The 16,659-nt window shown below is 40.0% G+C and overlaps 3 protein-coding genes across 4 annotated transcripts; 2 read left to right on the top strand and 1 right to left on the bottom strand.

Annotated features, from left to right (window-relative positions):
- The first annotated feature begins 385 nt into the window (after positions 1-385).
- On the top strand, positions 386-2,976 carry LOC4324119 (uncharacterized). Its single transcript, XM_015766893.3, has 6 exons — positions 386-1,016; positions 1,115-1,166; positions 1,606-1,704; positions 2,144-2,208; positions 2,317-2,487; positions 2,565-2,976. The coding sequence occupies exons 1-6, from the start codon at positions 423-425 to the stop codon at positions 2,631-2,633; spliced, it is 1,050 nt and encodes a 349-aa protein (XP_015622379.1). The 5' UTR covers positions 386-422; the 3' UTR covers positions 2,634-2,976.
- On the bottom strand, positions 2,918-6,875 carry LOC4324118 (uncharacterized). Of its 2 annotated transcripts, XR_001542692.3 has the most exons (11): positions 6,725-6,875; positions 6,423-6,620; positions 6,241-6,343; positions 5,436-5,506; positions 5,247-5,351; positions 4,766-4,799; positions 4,455-4,555; positions 3,739-3,798; positions 3,485-3,682; positions 3,166-3,402; positions 2,918-3,079 (listed from the first exon to the last, which is right to left on the bottom strand). XR_001542692.3 is itself a non-coding variant. In XM_015766892.3 (10 exons), exons 1-10 carry the CDS (start codon positions 6,848-6,850, stop codon positions 3,310-3,312), a joined length of 1,089 nt encoding a protein of 362 aa, XP_015622378.1. In that variant the 5' UTR covers positions 6,851-6,875; the 3' UTR covers positions 2,918-3,309. The 2 variants fall into 2 exon arrangements, 1 of the variants encoding a protein (XP_015622378.1); XM_015766892.3 differs by having other exon boundaries at positions 2,918-3,402.
- Positions 6,876-14,840: 7,965 nt separating this feature from the next.
- LOC4324117 (acidic endochitinase) lies at positions 14,841-16,085 on the top strand. Its single transcript, XM_015772014.3, has one exon. The coding sequence runs from the start codon at positions 14,865-14,867 to the stop codon at positions 15,771-15,773; it is 909 nt and encodes a 302-aa protein (XP_015627500.1). The 5' UTR covers positions 14,841-14,864; the 3' UTR covers positions 15,774-16,085.
- Positions 16,086-16,659: the final 574 nt, after the last annotated feature.

The following is a 16,659-nucleotide window of genomic DNA, read 5'->3' as shown; positions in this document are numbered from 1 at the left end:
TCATGAATGTACAAGTGCATGGATTATCTTGTCAACTAAAAAGTGATGACATACTGTACGTTACATGTATCTACATCTGACATCTCTCCAAACTCGTAATGCGTTGAGCAACCTGGAACCCTGATAAGGGCTGCAGAAATGGAGCTAACAACGGTTTAAAGATTCATTTTCTTCGAATTATTCCTGACTAAATCAAGTTTAAACAACTTCATTCAAAATTATTCATGCGTGTCCTAAAAAATGAACTCTTGTCAGGATCATCTGGATATGCGCTGCTGTATTGGAGTAGGGAGTACTCATTGCGTAACATCGCTTGGGCTGGGCTTAGCAGTGGAAAAGTCAAGGAGAAAAGCCCATTCAAGGTATCGCGACGTTGCAAGCCTACGACCTAAGCCCACACAGCCCCAGACTCGCCGGAAGCCATGGAGGAAGAGAAGGCGGCGGCGTACTACGACGAGCTCAGCCGCAAGGGCGAGGGCGCCCGCCGCTTCAAGCAGGGCCTCGGCTTCTCCTCCTCCGATCCCCAATCCACCTCCTTCCCCTCCAAACCCCCCTCCACCTCCTCCTCCTTCCTCTCCGGCTTCGTCCGCGCCGGCGCCACCCCCGCCCCCGCGCAACCCACCAAGCAGCCGCCGCCGCCGCCGCCGCCGCCACACGAGCCGTCCCGCACAGGCCGTCACTCTCGGTCCCCGTCCCCGTCGCGGCGGCATCGGACCCGCTCCAGTTCCCCGTCTCGCTCGCGGCGCCACCGGTCCAGGTCGAGGGAGCGGAGGCGCCGGTCCAGGTCCAGGGAGAGGGAGAGGGAGGACCGCAGGGCGTCGCGCCGCCGCTCCCGGTCTCGTTCTCGGTCGCGGTCGCCTTCTCGCCGAAGCGGGAGGAGCTCGTACTCCGAGAACCGGCATGGGGACAGGCGGCGCGACGATGGTGGCGGCCGCCGTGGAAGCTCGAAGGGGCGCGGTGGCAGGGAGGGTGGTAAGGTGGATTACTCGCGGCTCATAGAAGGTTATGATAGAATGGTTAGTTGCGTCATATCCTTCTTACTGCCCTGTGATCATACAATTTTGTTGCTAGGTTTTTGGTGCTTGGGAGTGATGGTTTGTCGATTTTCTTTCAGACCCCAGCGGAGAGAGTGAAGGCAAAGATGAAGCTTCAGCTTTCAGAGACAGGTTTTGGCCCGCTCTTTGTATATGTTCTTGTGTTTCCAGTATGTTCTGTTAAGTGATTCAAGTCACTTAAAAGTTAGTAACGTGGTTACTAGCACAATGCACAAGTTTGGTGATGCAACTAGTTGTTTTCCTGATTCTGTCACCTGGTTACACTGGCTTGATCAGTTGATTGCATATATAGCTGATAGCTCTAGGCAACAGGGAGTGCAATGTCTATCATTTTTTTTATGTATTTCTGTTTATATGTATAACTATGTCATCTTATATGCTACAGCTCTATGCTCAAAATCAACTCTCAAATGCATGAGGAATTTAGTTCTATGATTCAATCTTGATGATTCCTACTTTCCTAGTAAAATGCTCACATATGCCATATTCATTGTTTGCCTATGTTTTTTTTCCAACATTCTGCATTGTGTTCACTATCAATTACTAACAGCTTCAAAAGATTCCACCCTTGGAAATGCCACTGTGGGGTGGGAAAGATTTGAATTCAATAAGGATGCTCCACTTGATGAAGATGACAATGATGTTGAAGGTCAGTCTTGATAATTTTCTTGATTATTTCTTCTCTCTTTTTGTGGCATTGCATAACTCTTAATCTAGTATGTCCCTCAATTTCTTGCAAGTCCACAACAACATACATGCTCAATCATAGTCCTTTTTGAGGAGTTGTAGAACACTTTAGTGAGCTATTCGCACCAAGAATCAATTCTGCATCAACTAGACCAGAGATTTCATCATTGATCATCATGCAAGTTCTTTTCAAAATACCATTTTCTATGAGTTGCAAGATTCACTCTTGGAGGTAACGTTTGCAGATTGTAAAATTGCAGCCTGATAAATGTTTGCAAGTTTGTTATCCTCTTATCTTATTGTTGGAATGCACAATGAGATTGTAAACAATGTGCCTATGCTGTTTTATTGGTGTTTGCTGTTTGACAACCCAGACGTTATCTCATCATTTTCCTCCGCAGTTGCTAATGATGACGCTTCACTGGTGAAGCACATAGGAAAGAGCTTCCGACTTTCTGCTGTACAAGTATGAGTATGACTTATGTGAGCAGTTGCGTTTTTTTTTGTCATATTCTGTACTTCTGTTGTTTCTGAGCTGCATTGTTGTACCCATGTTGTTCTTCACATATCGTAGTCCAAGCATGAAGATACGGTCAGAGATGCACATGAAAATGCTATATTTGGAGTACCTGCATACCCCATTGTTGATACTGAAACTACGGAGGCTGAGCCTGAAACCAATGACGAAAGCGAGAAAGCTAAAGATGTTGAAGCCGAACCTAGCAGTTCCCTCATTAGTGATAAAGTAATCTCAAGTTCCTCTTTTCCTGGAATGCGTATTTATTTCTTGTTCCATAGCTACTGATGAAACCAATTTCTTAGGTTCTGGCAACGCAAAGCGGGTCATGGAGAGAAAGAGCTCAGAAATTACGGCAGAATCCAAATGCGTGAAGTTCTATCCATGTTCCATTTATGCTGCTCTGCTGAATTTTGACTCCGGAATTCGTATAATGATGACTCCATGATGTGCAGAGCGTTAAGCAGTTGACAGTGATACTTCGAAGCTGAACTCTGTTGTATATGTATCTTTGGTGTGAGTACTGAGTAGTGCCGTACTATTGCATTGCTTCTCTAGTTCTATGACGCCAAAAGCTTAGGTCTGGTTTTTGGGTAGCACCAGCTGCACTAAATTAATGTAAAATTTGTCTGTGTTTTAATTTCTTCACATCAACGCATAGATGTATCCATAGTTTTCATTTTGGCCCCTGTTGGCAATCAGGAATTGTACTGGTCAGCACTCTCTGTCTCTCTTACAAATAGTAGCTAACAATTGTGCACTCTTTCCCAAAATTTTGGAGATAATACAGATTCCAATGGCGAATGGAGGTACGAGGTATCTAAAAACACGAAGTAGCATGGAATTTTATCTTCACAATGATACGATCTGAAAAGTAAAAGATCTCGTCGAGTAATGTGCCTCTACCTGTAGTAGCATTCTCCTGAAAATGTTCTCCATTGACAGCATCAGTTTCTACCATGACTTGTAGAAATCAAGCGCATATCACATACGATCGTCTTTGTTGTTCATGCAGTGGTAGTATACGCTGTGATGATCATGGTAATTCTTCTATGGTGATTTCAGCAGCCTCTGACCACGCAAACCATTCCAGAAGTCCCTTGCTGTCGTCACCTTCTTTCCAGGGAGTTGAAGCTCCACGACCTAACCATACAACATCAGAGTGAACTTGGAGAAGGCCACAAGGAAAGAAACATATTCGTAACCTGTAAGCTGGAATACAAACCTCGAGACAAGATGATCCACCGCAAGGAATCAGCAATGAGTTCCCCGAGAAGAGTACCTCATTTCCATCTCCGGTTTTGTCACAGGATGCGCAAGCCTTCGTGCTGATAACCTTAATCTCAAGCACATCGGGTTCCCCATTTTGGTTCACAAGCTGCAACTTTGCGCGAGTTCCTGGCCAACCTGCAAAGGCTCGTACCTACCAGAGTTGGTTGGCAATAGCATGGATGAGTATGCTGGAAATAAGGAACTCACCTTGTTATGGAGCAATTTAGCTTCTTGGTTGAATGACAACCATGACTCATCAGAATTCAGCTGGAAAACAGAACTTCCATAATAAATACCTTGGGATATCCGAAGTGTACAATATCATTTGAATGCTGGACTCCTAAAATTCAGATGGAAAACAGAGGCCATCATGATAAATTAGCTAGGTATAACTATCTGCAGAGAACCATTTGAGTGTAGATTTGGAATTTCCTGCAGAGTGCTTATAACTTTGGAATTTTGGGCTCCAGGTCTCATTTATAGTAGAGGGTTCAACAGCGTGATTCAGATTTCATAAACATATACAAAGCCAAATATAAAAGGAAATATAAGTTTCAGTATAGCACAATCCTAGAAAGTGTATATCAACATTAGAAATGCAGGGTGGAGTTCCCAAAATGATGGCATACAAACTGTAAGAAAAGAGGGAATAAATAAATGCAACAAATCGGTATAAATATTTGAAAATAAACTATGATAGATTTAAGCAGTTTCAAATGAAGTATCAAATGTAAAATAAAAACTAAACTGCAGGCAGGACGTATGACAAAGGCTCATGTAGCTATGCTCAAGTGTTCTTATTTGTTTTGCGCATGTTCAGTTGAGTGAGAATTATAGCAGTGATTTTTCGTATAATTCTCACTGCTATAGTTCTAAGTCTGAATTCGGTGGCCTCCAATTCAATATTGCCATCCTATGCATACCTTCGGTGCATGTGTAATTTTGGAGTCATCTTGTGGTTTTGCCTTTTCTTTAGCCGTTCCATCAAGAATAGAGGGTAGTTCATGAAGCAATAGCTTGGATCCTATTTAACACAAGAATCCAAATTACAAAAATCTCAAAATCATATAGCTCAGAACCATATTTAGAAAAAGATAGTATCAAAAATTTGAAATAAGGTCTGTTCCTTGGTAGGTATAATCAACTAATCATAGTTACCAGAAAAAGAGTTAGGAATAAGCTGTCTAGAAATATGACCATTAATAACACATAGTGATTAGTTTATAGTCTTTACCTAAGTTGAACAATATAGCAAGCAGCTCCGGTGCCTGCATATGAAGAAAGTTACAAAAACGATCAGTATATTTTATGAAACTTAAATTATCTCCAGTTTATAATTTGAACTAAACGAGCTCCTTTAATAAATATTGAGGAAAATTGTGGAGGTATCAGCGTAGTATGCTACTTGAATAATGGACAAGCGATTGTTCATATTCATCATCACTAAAATTACAACCACATAGCAATAGTCTATAATGGACCAAAATTATCAACATTGTCATGCTTCTTTTTTTTTACCATGAGTTCTCATGCATTTTCATTAACTAGAAACTTACAATAAAAGTGCAGTTACATATAGTCTTGCTTATGTTATATGACTGAATAGCATGGAGAGGCCCATGTATATTTTCATTCAAGCAATGGTTGACTTCTGTTCTAGAAATTTAAACTGTCAAGATGATAATAAAACCAGCAAGACAGTTAGAACCACCTACCTTAATATACTCATCTACAGCAAACTTTTCAGAAGCAATAACTGGACCCGCATCCAAGGCACGGACAGTATATGCAAGGGAAACACCTGTTTCTTCAACACCGTCCTGCAGTTAAAATTGATAAATATAAAATATTCCACAGCTAATAGCTTCACTGGATCATAGTTGTAACAGGTAGATCATTAAAACCTGCAATGCCCTCTGCACAGGTGCTGCACCACGATATAGAGGCAGCAAACTCGGGTGTATGTTAACAGTTCCTGGTATGAAGATAGAAATGCCAAATAGTCAATGTTCAGCACTCAGTAGACAAAATTCAACATGTCCCATATTGATTTGTGGCAAAGTAGGCTGCTTTTAGCACCAATTATAAGGTTGACTATGAACTCAGAAGTTATCACGTTTGGTTTTGGCAATTTATAGACTGGAAACAGAAGACCAACCGGTTAACATTGGTTCTCCTATAAGTTATCCAGTTTTGGTTTGTTACTTTGCATCTAATTTGACAAGTGCGTATTCAAGGAATATAAGCCATTCACAGACAACTGAACATGGATTGTAGCAGGAAAGCAGAAGTCCCCAGTTGCTTAGTCAATACTCCATCCGTACTCGTAAAGGAAGTCGTTTAGGACAATGTTTAAGTCAAACCTTAAGAATATAAATCATGAATAACTCTCAAGTTGTTAAGTTTGAAAATGTAAAAATTATATGAATAGATTTGTCTTGAAAAATACTTTCATAAAGTATACATATATTACTTTTCAATAAATATTTTTATAGAAACAAGAAGTCAAAGTTATGTTTTGAAGACCGTGTCGCTGTACTAAACGACTTAATTTACGAGTACCAGTAAATTTCCAAGAGAGCTTTTTTTGAAAGGAGCCAAGAGAACTATTTCTGCTTGAGCATGAGACGGTACATGTTCGTTGCGCACCAGAGCAATCAAACAGTACGAGAGAATTGGCTAAGCTGATGCTTTGGCAGGCAGACGTACCATAAGGCGGGATATCAAGAAACCTCTGAGGCAGAATGTTTCCATAGGCAGCAGTGATGCAGAGCTCTGGTCTCACCTCCTTCAGGTCTGACAGAAACGCCTCCTGCATTAATCCTCGTGCAACTCAACACCATTGTAGCCTCAATGCGAGTTTTCCCAGAGAACGATTTAGAAGGTAGTACCTCTCCAGCGCGCTCCGGGGTGAAGATGAGGTCGCCGGGGAACCCGCGGTCGAGCGCGAGCTGCGCGACGGCCGACGGCATCAGCTTCCTCCCCCGGTTCTTGGCGGCCGGCGGCTGCGTCACGACGGCGGAAACCTGGAATGAGGAGTCCGGCGACTCCGACGCCACCAGCAAAGTTTCCAGGACGGAGGCGGCTACCTGAGGCGCGACACGCCGAGCTCTTGGATCAGACCACAGACCGGAGCACGGGAGTTGGCGAACCGAGAGGTGGAGAACAGCCTGGGGGGTGGGGGTGGGGGTACCTGGGGGGAGCCCAAGAAGACGATATTCTTCTTGCTAGTGCCGCCGGTGCCGGCGCCGGCGGCGGAGGCGGATTTGGCGGCGCGGCAGAAGAGGCGGCGCAGCAGCGGCGGGGAGCAGCGCGCCATCGCTCCTCTTGGATTGGGAATCGTCGGACTGGGGATGGGGAGGAGGACGCGTTAATTTTGCTCTTCATGGTACTACCATCGAACGGCCGAGATTTCGTGTTTCTTTCTTCTTTTTCTTTTGGCGAGGAAGTGTTTCTTTTTTCTCGGAAAAATAACACATAAGTTGTACAATGGGTCTAAAATAAGAAATCTACCTTGTTTGCATAGTATTATTTTTAAAATAAAGCACAAACACAAACGCTTATATACACGCGTGCACACTTGCCCTTGTTGAACAATGATAAAACCTAAAATCAAGACATTGCATTCGCTTTGAAGGTTTAGAAGAATAATCATTGTTAGTGTGCACGCGGAATACCGTATATAGCCATCGGAATACCGTATATTTAGCTTTATATGGAAAGGTATACTTGGAATATTACGGATAAAGATGTAAATGATATGCACGAGGGTGTCCCGATCTTTTAATGAGAGGATAAGTCGATTGATGCGGCGACGTTGGTGATCCAACTACAACTATCCAAGGATGTTGTGCCTTAGTAATCGTTACACCAACTCTAGAGCCGGACGTGAATCTCAACGGATGCACAGTCAGCCCAACCACGAGGGTATTTGTTCCTGTAAGCAATCGAGAACTAGCAAGAACAAGATGAACACAAGAAACTCAATTTGCAAATTAAAGATGTAGTAGGATCGAATTAACAAAAGTATTACAGGTGGGGTTCCGTAACGAGCAAACCGGTGATCTAACCGATCACGGGATTACACGGTAAAGTAGCAAAGCTAAACTTTTACCTAAACAAAACCCAAGAAACCTGAAGGGGTACCTAGTAGGGATGTCAGCGGGGCGGGCAAGCGGGCTTTTTTGTCCCGCTTATCCCACTTCTAGTTATTTTTTTCTTCTAAAATTTGTACTACCATGCGAAAAATAGACTAGAATGCGGGTTTTTATGCGGGTAGCGGAACTACCCACTTGCATCCCTAGTATCTAGCTATTTATGAAAGTGGGAGGATGACCAATGGGTCCCTAGGGTCGTGCTCCACCTGGTTGAGGCGCACCCCATATGGGCCCCATATTGGTAGGGGTCCTAAATGAAATTACAAGACCATAGGCTTATTATAGGCGACACAACACCTTTGTATCTTCAATTGCAAATGACTGTGGTGTTTGAATCTCCTGGAGATGAAGTTGAAGATGAAGATTAAATGTTTCACGCAAAAACGATGTGATAATAACGTGTGACTAATTGGGTTTTAATTATTACAAACTTGAACAATGGATTAATCTGATATTTTAGAACAACTTTCATATAAAAAGTTTTCGCACAAAACACACTGTTTAGCAGTTTGAAAAGCGTGCCACGAGTATCTAAATTTTCATCCACCTATTATATAAGAAACGAACGGGACCTAATTAAGATAGAATTTAGCGATGAGGCTGGATTCGTTAGGATTATTTCCCATCTTCAGGGGATCCGAGCTTATATAAAAATTCATGTCAACCGTCTTAGCATTCCAATCTCACACATACCCTAGCACCAATGCATTCAATACTTCCAAAATACCATAATCGGGTCTAACCCTTCGACAATCATGTTGTTGGATACGTCGACAGACAAACTATGCAAACTTTGTGGGCAATTCCGCTAAGTATCACCAACAGGTGCACAATATAGTTCCATTTCCTAATTTTAGGATTATTTGTGAAAATTCAGTCCAACCGTTACTCCAATTAGCTACCTAAAATTAGAATCATTTTCCACGTTCTTCTTGCTCTCCACTAGTGGGGGAGGGGGGCACACGATCACACGGGGGAGGGAGATTGACGACTTCTGTTGGTAGTTTAGATATGGTCCACTTTGATGGAGCCAGGTTTAGTTTAACTCTTTAAGAAAATTATATCTTTTTTAATCCTTTAAATCCTTATCAGAGATCCCCAGAAAAAAAAATTAGGGAATAGATTTTTGGGTAACTGTAGTGATGCTCTAGCTGTAGTTTGGATTGTCTAACCGTTCTTTGAAGTGGATGATTTATCATGAAATTTTAGAGGAACAAACTAAATCTATCTATCTATTATTATATACTAAAAATCCATTAAACTTCCTACAAGCGCTCCTAAACCATCACATAGGACTCCTACAAACGCTACTAAACCGCCACGTGGTAATCTAATAAATCGATGGACCCACTATTTCAGATTTTCAGCTATTAGATTTACACTTATATGGTGAACCCAACATTGTATGGAATTAGATCTATTTTTGAAAAAAAAATCCACATCCCACGTACCTTCAAGTCCTGCTTCGTCCGTGCGTACGGGAGATGTGTACGCCCTCCCCTCCTATTTCCATGCTATATTAGTTCCTATTTTCATACTATATTTGATACATGTAAATCACAATTTATAATAAAAGGGTGTGTTTATTTCACGTCAAAATTGGAAGTTTGGTTGGAATTGGAACGATGTAACAGAAAAGTTGGAAGTTTGTATGTGTAGGAAAGTTTTGATGTGATAAAAAAGTTAGAAGTTTGAAGAAAAAGTTTATAACTAAACTCGGCCATAGTTTTTTAAAAAAACTAAATCACAGTCCTATACAATACGTACAAACATGCGTACTGCCTCATGTTCCACAGCTGGCGTCCACTTTTTTTTTCTATATTGATTAAGTAAAAAATAGAAAACCTAAAAAATTATAGCATATAAATCAAGCTACTAATTTAAATTATTACAACTAAATTTATGGTGTGAGAAAAAAATATACTTCATAGGTATTATTGAAAAGGAAACATGTTGTACTCACTCATGTTCTATAATTTTACTGGTCACTCACATAATCATAAAAATGTAAAAGAAAAGGAAAATAAATTACACCTACTACTATGAAATCATGATATGTTAAAATAAATTTACAATGTGATTTATAACGAAAACTATAAGAAAGATAAATTCATGTATTTATAATTTTAATATATATTACGAATAGTACATATCTTGATGTCAAATCCTAACTATCATAAAATTCTAAAAACATGATAATGTTGATTACATAATTGTATAAAACTCGATAAATATGGATAAATAAATTATATCTACTATGCCATAAGAAATAAAATGAACCTAGCTTTGAGTGATCGATATTCCGTGAAAAATACTCATTTCATTATGAATTCATAATAACATTATTAAATCTGTTATGATAACTATTTTTCATGTATACTGTTGACGGTCGTTAGCGATCAGTTTCGACCGTCAATATTACCAAAATAGAGGAGAACTAGTTATGCTTGCAATACATATACATGTTAGAATAATAATATTCTGCTAGTGTTTGGATCACTAACTTTTTGCAGAGAATAAACATAAAGTGGAGGAGAATCGACATCGAATCAGACGATAAATCAATCGGACGATGTCGAGAATCAGACTTATGTATGAATGGGCCAAGAACTCAGAATTAACACGATGAACTGGGCCAAAATTCACAAGTCTACGCATGGGAGTAATAGAGGAGGCCACCTACCGAATTTGGGCCAGGTGGGCCGGCCCCTGGTTTGGGTTTGGCCGAACCCCCCTGGCATCGTTGGATGCAGGGTTTCTTCTGGACGGCGTGGAGGGCAATTCCAACCATTCCAACTGCTACAACCGTCATTGGCAGCTTGTTTAAGGAGCTCCTCTTCTCACTTCACTCACAGACCTCAAGCAAAGCCCTTGGAATACTCTCGGGTGAAATGTTACAATGGTATATCCGTGCGCTTACAGATAAACTATGTAACCATAATATAACAAGAGTATTTCTACGCCATTGCTAGGAATTATATTTCTAGGAACGTCGTTAAGAAATACCAACATATACAAATTTTATTTTTTTATTGTGAAACAAAAGTAGAAAAGATAAATATAAAGCTCTTAGTAGGGTTCAATCTGCTCAGGTTATATGCAGATAAATTAAAGTTCAAGCATATATATGTTCCTCTAATCTCTAACGTATCAGTTCCATGTAGAAATCCATATACACCAATCGTCGAATTACGGCTGTGTTTAGTTCAGCGCAAAGTTTAGATTTTGGTTAAAATTGAAGATGATGTGACTGAAAAGTTGTGTGTGTATGACAGATTGATATGATGAAAAAGGACTGAAGTTTGGATCCAAACTTTATATCTAAACACAGCCTACAAAATTGCAAGCGAAGCGTCCAGCCATCACATCTGCTATTATGAGTGCACGTAACATCAATAATAAAGATAAATATATATAGCAGGATATATTATCTTATATCACTTTATAAATATACATAGTTGAATACACACGTGATTTAATTTAAAGCTAACGCAAAAATATACACGTTTACGATAATGAGAAAGATATTCTATAGAAATTTAAACAATAGAAAAACTCAATAGCATGGACCCTAATAGTAAATAAAAAAATATCAACGGCTAATCTATATGATATATAGAACTGTAAACCGTTTTAAGGCCCATTAAGCGCCCTATAGAACCTTCCTACATCGTCTATTAAAGCCTCCAAGAAATAAGAAAATAAACTTTAAAAATTCTTTGTAAAAGGCAAAACATTCAACGCTTAATCCTCCGTTAATTTCATAGTTCGTTTTATCTTAGCCATTGAATGATTTCATCAGCTTTACATATGTGTACACACATTATAGCTATGCCACCATATTGAAGAAAAAATAATCAAAGCGTGTTATCTTCTAGAAAATCAAATCACTTATTCACTTGAGGTGTCAAGTGGGGTTGTAGTGACTGTTGTAAGGTGTATGGTGTTATAACAAGGATTATTAGCATCGAGTCGTACGAGGTCACCAGCCATCCAATCACAACACTAAAAGAACCCAGTAGGAGTCACAATGAGCCACCATAACAAGCTAACAAGGGAAGGCCATGATAATTAAATTGTAATGATAAAACCTTCTTTCAACCCCCATACATATGCATTATTATTTATGTCACATCACTTGAATTAACATGCACAAAAGCATAGTAAATCTTTGCAGTAAAGAGGCTACATATGAAAACATTCAATTAATCCCCTTAGCTCGAGAATAATTTTGATATTGAATTTTAATCCTTGTAAAGAGAGACATAGCGAAAGGTTCAATCGGTGAACATTACCCATTTTACAAGATGAGTGTTTTATTTAAAAATATGAGATAGTTCAAAAGACTACTTATTCCGAAGTACTAACATACTATTTAAGAATAGAGCAAGCAGGACATTCTATCCAAATCATTTTATTTGTGGTTTTTAAAATAGAAATATCAAATTATGAACTTAATGAAACTTTGCTATAGTAGTATTTGATGAAGACATATTTAAATGGCTTTTTTCATGTCATGTTTGGAGATCAAAAGACTAAAAAAAACTTTATTGAGACACCACGCCACGCCATAAATATATAGTACAATGAATAATATTATAGAGTATCAATGACCAACAACTACGTGATGTGTGAATGCTATATATATCTGAATATTTTACGGAAACTTTATATATGGATAAAAAAATAGTCATCATAAAAAGGTTTTAACATTTAGAAAAAAAAAAGAAACCCACGCAGTTATATGAAAATTTATATGTTCCAAAGGAGCCCTTAGTTGAGTTATTCGTTGTCTCCACCTTAGTATCGATAGTTTCACTAGTTATCAAAAGTTGTTGTTTCAGACGTCTACAATGACTTCGTTGATCTTAAGATATACTGGCCCAAATTCTTAGCAGTGTTTATAGGGATAGCGTGTAATGTGTCGAGTTTGTATGAGTAAGTGTACGCATGTGTATATGAGTGTGGTGTATGTACCATGTTTCGAAAAAAAAGATTATTTTTGTTTCTGTTGGATTTGTAAATGGTGAGCCTTATATTACAATGGTATAAGTTCGTTGGTACATGATATATCAAAAATACAATTATATTTATATAAGAAACAGTATGTTAACTCCAATTATGTTTTCGTATGAACCTTATTGTTTTTTATTAGATAATGGATATGCAGATTTAGTCTAAGATACAGGGCCACGTAGGAAAACTTACTAAGCGCCTTATCTTTTCGCTTATGCTTATATTTATCAGCCAAAATTTGAATTTTTCAACCTTAAATTTGGAGCTGATTTAGAAATTTTTTTCATCGAAGTTTATTTTTTAGCTTTTGCTTTTAGATCGCTAAGAACACGTATATAAAAGTTTTATTTACAAATTATTTTTCATTTGTAAATATGTCGTTTTGCTTATTCCGTGAGTAAGCGAAACGATGGCTCCGTAAATTTGTAGGATCTAAATCCTGATAGGTAAGTTACCTATTTGGTCGACTCCAACAATTCTAAGAAATTCATATGAAATAGCTTCAGATAAGGAGTTTTTGGACAAAAAAGGCAACACGAGGTCCGATCTCACATAAACTTTTTTTTTTTGAGTTTTTATCTAACTAGAAAAAATGCTCGTGCGTTGTAAATAGTTAAGATGAAATTCACTGTGGGAGTTCGCTTGAATATATATATTTTTAGAAAATCATGAGCTGCGCGCAATTAGGAGTCCGATCGTCTCAAGTTAGCATGTGAATTTTGTTAAACAGATTTCTTATAGGATTTCTTATGTATTACTAAAAGTGAACGATTTTAAAAACCGACTCAAATACGGATATATATTTCGAAAAGCAAATGAAGTTAAAAACCGACTGATACACGAATGATGTACGAAAATACCGGCAAAAACATCTTCAATTTTTATAATAGTAGATATTTATATAATTTCACTAGTCTATTCAAACCGTCATTCCGATATCTTTTCTATCTTTTGCTTGTATTTCTGACAAAACTGTATGGTCTTTATATTCCTATATTTTACTCAATCTTGCGTTCTAAAGAGGATGTTGCTTGGAATAAGAATCGGTCAAAGACTCAGAAGGGACAAGTAGAAAGCATTGGCGCACAATTTGGATTTTTTTTTTCATAGTTAAGAAGACAGTAACCTGTAACCGCAAGCAAGTAGTTCAGAGTAGCAAGTCTTCAATTCTTAGGGCCTGTTTACATCCCCTCCCCTGGTAAAAATTTTCGCCATATCAAATTAAATGTTTGGACACATGTATAGAGTATTAAATATAAATGAAAAAAATAACTAATTACACAGATTGCGTATAAAGTGCAAAACGAATCTTTTATGCCTAATTGCTCCATGATTTGACAATGTGATGCTACAATAAACATTTACTAATGACGGATTAATTAGGCTTAATAAATTCGTCTCGCAGTTTACATGCGGAATCTATAATTTATTTTATTATTAGTCTACGTTTAATACTTTAAATGTATATCCATATATCCGATGTAACACGTTAAAACTTTACACCCATAGATCTAGACACCCCCTAGGTACACTTAAATTCATCCTATTATGTTGTTTCCTCTTCCCTCCTATATTTAGGTGTATTTATTTTGGACCAAATAGTATATATTATATCTTATATTAGATTAATTTATTTTGAAAAGATAAGAGTACAGACGACTCTTGACTTGGTTCCAACTTCCAAGTCAGTCCACACTCCACACCAGTCTCCATCACAGTTTCCCAACAGCCGCGTCCCGAATCGCCGAATCTTCCCGTGCAATTCCACTGCTTCGGTCCCCCCTTCACCTACGCTCATGGAGACTCTCACTATCTTTATAAGAGCACCCGCAATAGTAAAGTAAGGTGCTATCTATAAAACATGTACACCTCAACAATAGACTAGATTAATAGTAAACCACTTCAATGGTATGTCTACATGGGTATCTATAGCTCTCTGATCCATTGCCTCGTTTTTCTCTATAGACTATCTCCATGTTAGTAGATAACTTTGCTCTCTCTCTTCATTTAATCTCTTCCAAGTAGAAAAATATGCTGACATGGATCTTTTATAGAGAGCTTATAGATAACCATTGTGGGTGCCCTAAGATGCCACCCCAAGCGTAAACAAATCAAAGCAATCAAACACACAAACGTAAGGGGTGCAAGACGGAGCTAGAAATGGCTCCCAGGCTCTGCTGCTCTTCTCAATTCTTGCTCGCCGTCTCCTTCCTGGCCGCCTTCGCGGCCGTCTCCAACGCCGGCAAGGTGGCCGTCTACTGGGGGCAGGGGGCGGGCAACGGCGACGGCACCCTCGCCGAGACATGCGCCACCGGCCTGTACGACTTCGTCAACATCGCCTTCCTCAACGTCTACGGCAGCGGCCTTACCCCGGTGCTCAACCTCGCCGCCCACTGCAATCCGGACGCGGGGACCTGCAAGTCGCTCAGCTCCGAGATCAGCTCCTGCCAGCAGAGCGGCGTGAAGGTGCTCCTCTCCCTCGGCGGCGAGAGAGGTCAGTACTCCCTCTCCTCCGCCGACGACGCGCGTGGCGTCGCCGACTACCTCTGGAACACCTTCCTCGGCGGCAGCTCGGACTCGCGCCCCCTCGGCGACGCGGTGCTCGACGGCATCGACTTCGACATAGAGAAGGACGGTGACCACTACGACGAGCTGGCGATGGCCCTCTCGTCGAAATGCAACGGCGCGTGCGTGCTCACGGCGGCGCCGCAGTGCCCGTACCCGGACGCCCACCTCGACGCGGCGATCAAGACCGGGGTGTTCAGCCACGTTTGGGTGCAGTTCTACAACAACCGGCAGTGCCAGTACGCCAGCGGCGACGCGAGCGCGCTGCAGGCCGCGTGGGCGCAGTGGACGAGCGGCGTGCCGGCGCCCGCGGACGTCTTCCTGGGCCTGCCGACGGCGCCGGCCGCTGCACCGAGCGGAGGCTACATCGACGCGGACACGCTGCTGTCGCAGGTGCTACCGGCGGTGGAGGGCGCGGCGGCGAACTACGGCGGAGTCATGCTGTGGAATCGCTGGAGAGACGTGACCGCTGGTTATGGCGCCAAGTTGAAGGGGAAAGTTTGAAACAAATTAAGCTACGCCTACGAACCATTCATATTCACAGGCGTTTGAAATAAGCATAGCCTTTTTAAATAGTTTTATGGATGTTTTCCGTGCTCCGGCCTCCCTCCGGTAGGGATAGAATGTACACCGACCGGACCTTGTTGATTTAATTTTGCAAGTTGCATTTAAACTATGTGTCTATGTCTGTAATGAACTATGTCCAAATTGCATCTAAACTGTCTGTAATGAACCATGTCCATCAGTCCATGTTACATCTAAACTATGTTTGTACTGAATTGTTCAATCAATTCAATGTCAGTGTGTGCAAGTTTATGTATGTTTCTCCTTATGGTATTATTAATCTAAAATTTAGAAATGTTGATACGTTCTATTAAAAAAATAACAAGTTATATTTCTTCGTTGATTTGTGAAGCTTAAATTTAAGGGATTTTATGTTCCGATTAATATTCGTCACCGTATTTTTGAATTGTATTCATTCGTATTTGTATTCGATAATATTCGATTTTATTTTCATATCCAAGATTTTTTATTGCAAAAAAATAAAAACAAATATGATAAAGCTATCTCCGACAGTATTCAATCCGTTTTCACCCCTAACTGCGCCCACACCAATTTGTCATTTTGTCATGTATCATGCTTGGTGGTGCTCGAGCATCATAAGCTTCTGCTTCATAGCACTTCCGATTCTTCATTTACGCATTCAGCAAGCAGATGCTAATTAACCACCATGAAGTCAAAGCTTACACTAATACGTGTTCTCTCTAAGGAATGGAACCATTCCATTCAAAGTCACATTTCCTGGGTTTTTGAGCGATGCGATGTTTACAAAATCTTTCTACAAATGAACTTCTTATAAACATGTTTTAAATTTCTTTTCTACTTTATA

Source organism: Oryza sativa, chromosome 1 (assembly GCF_034140825.1).
Source record: "Oryza sativa Japonica Group chromosome 1, ASM3414082v1".
Taxonomy (NCBI): domain Eukaryota; kingdom Viridiplantae; phylum Streptophyta; class Magnoliopsida; order Poales; family Poaceae; genus Oryza; species Oryza sativa.
This window is presented reverse-complemented; position numbering and strand designations above follow the sequence as displayed.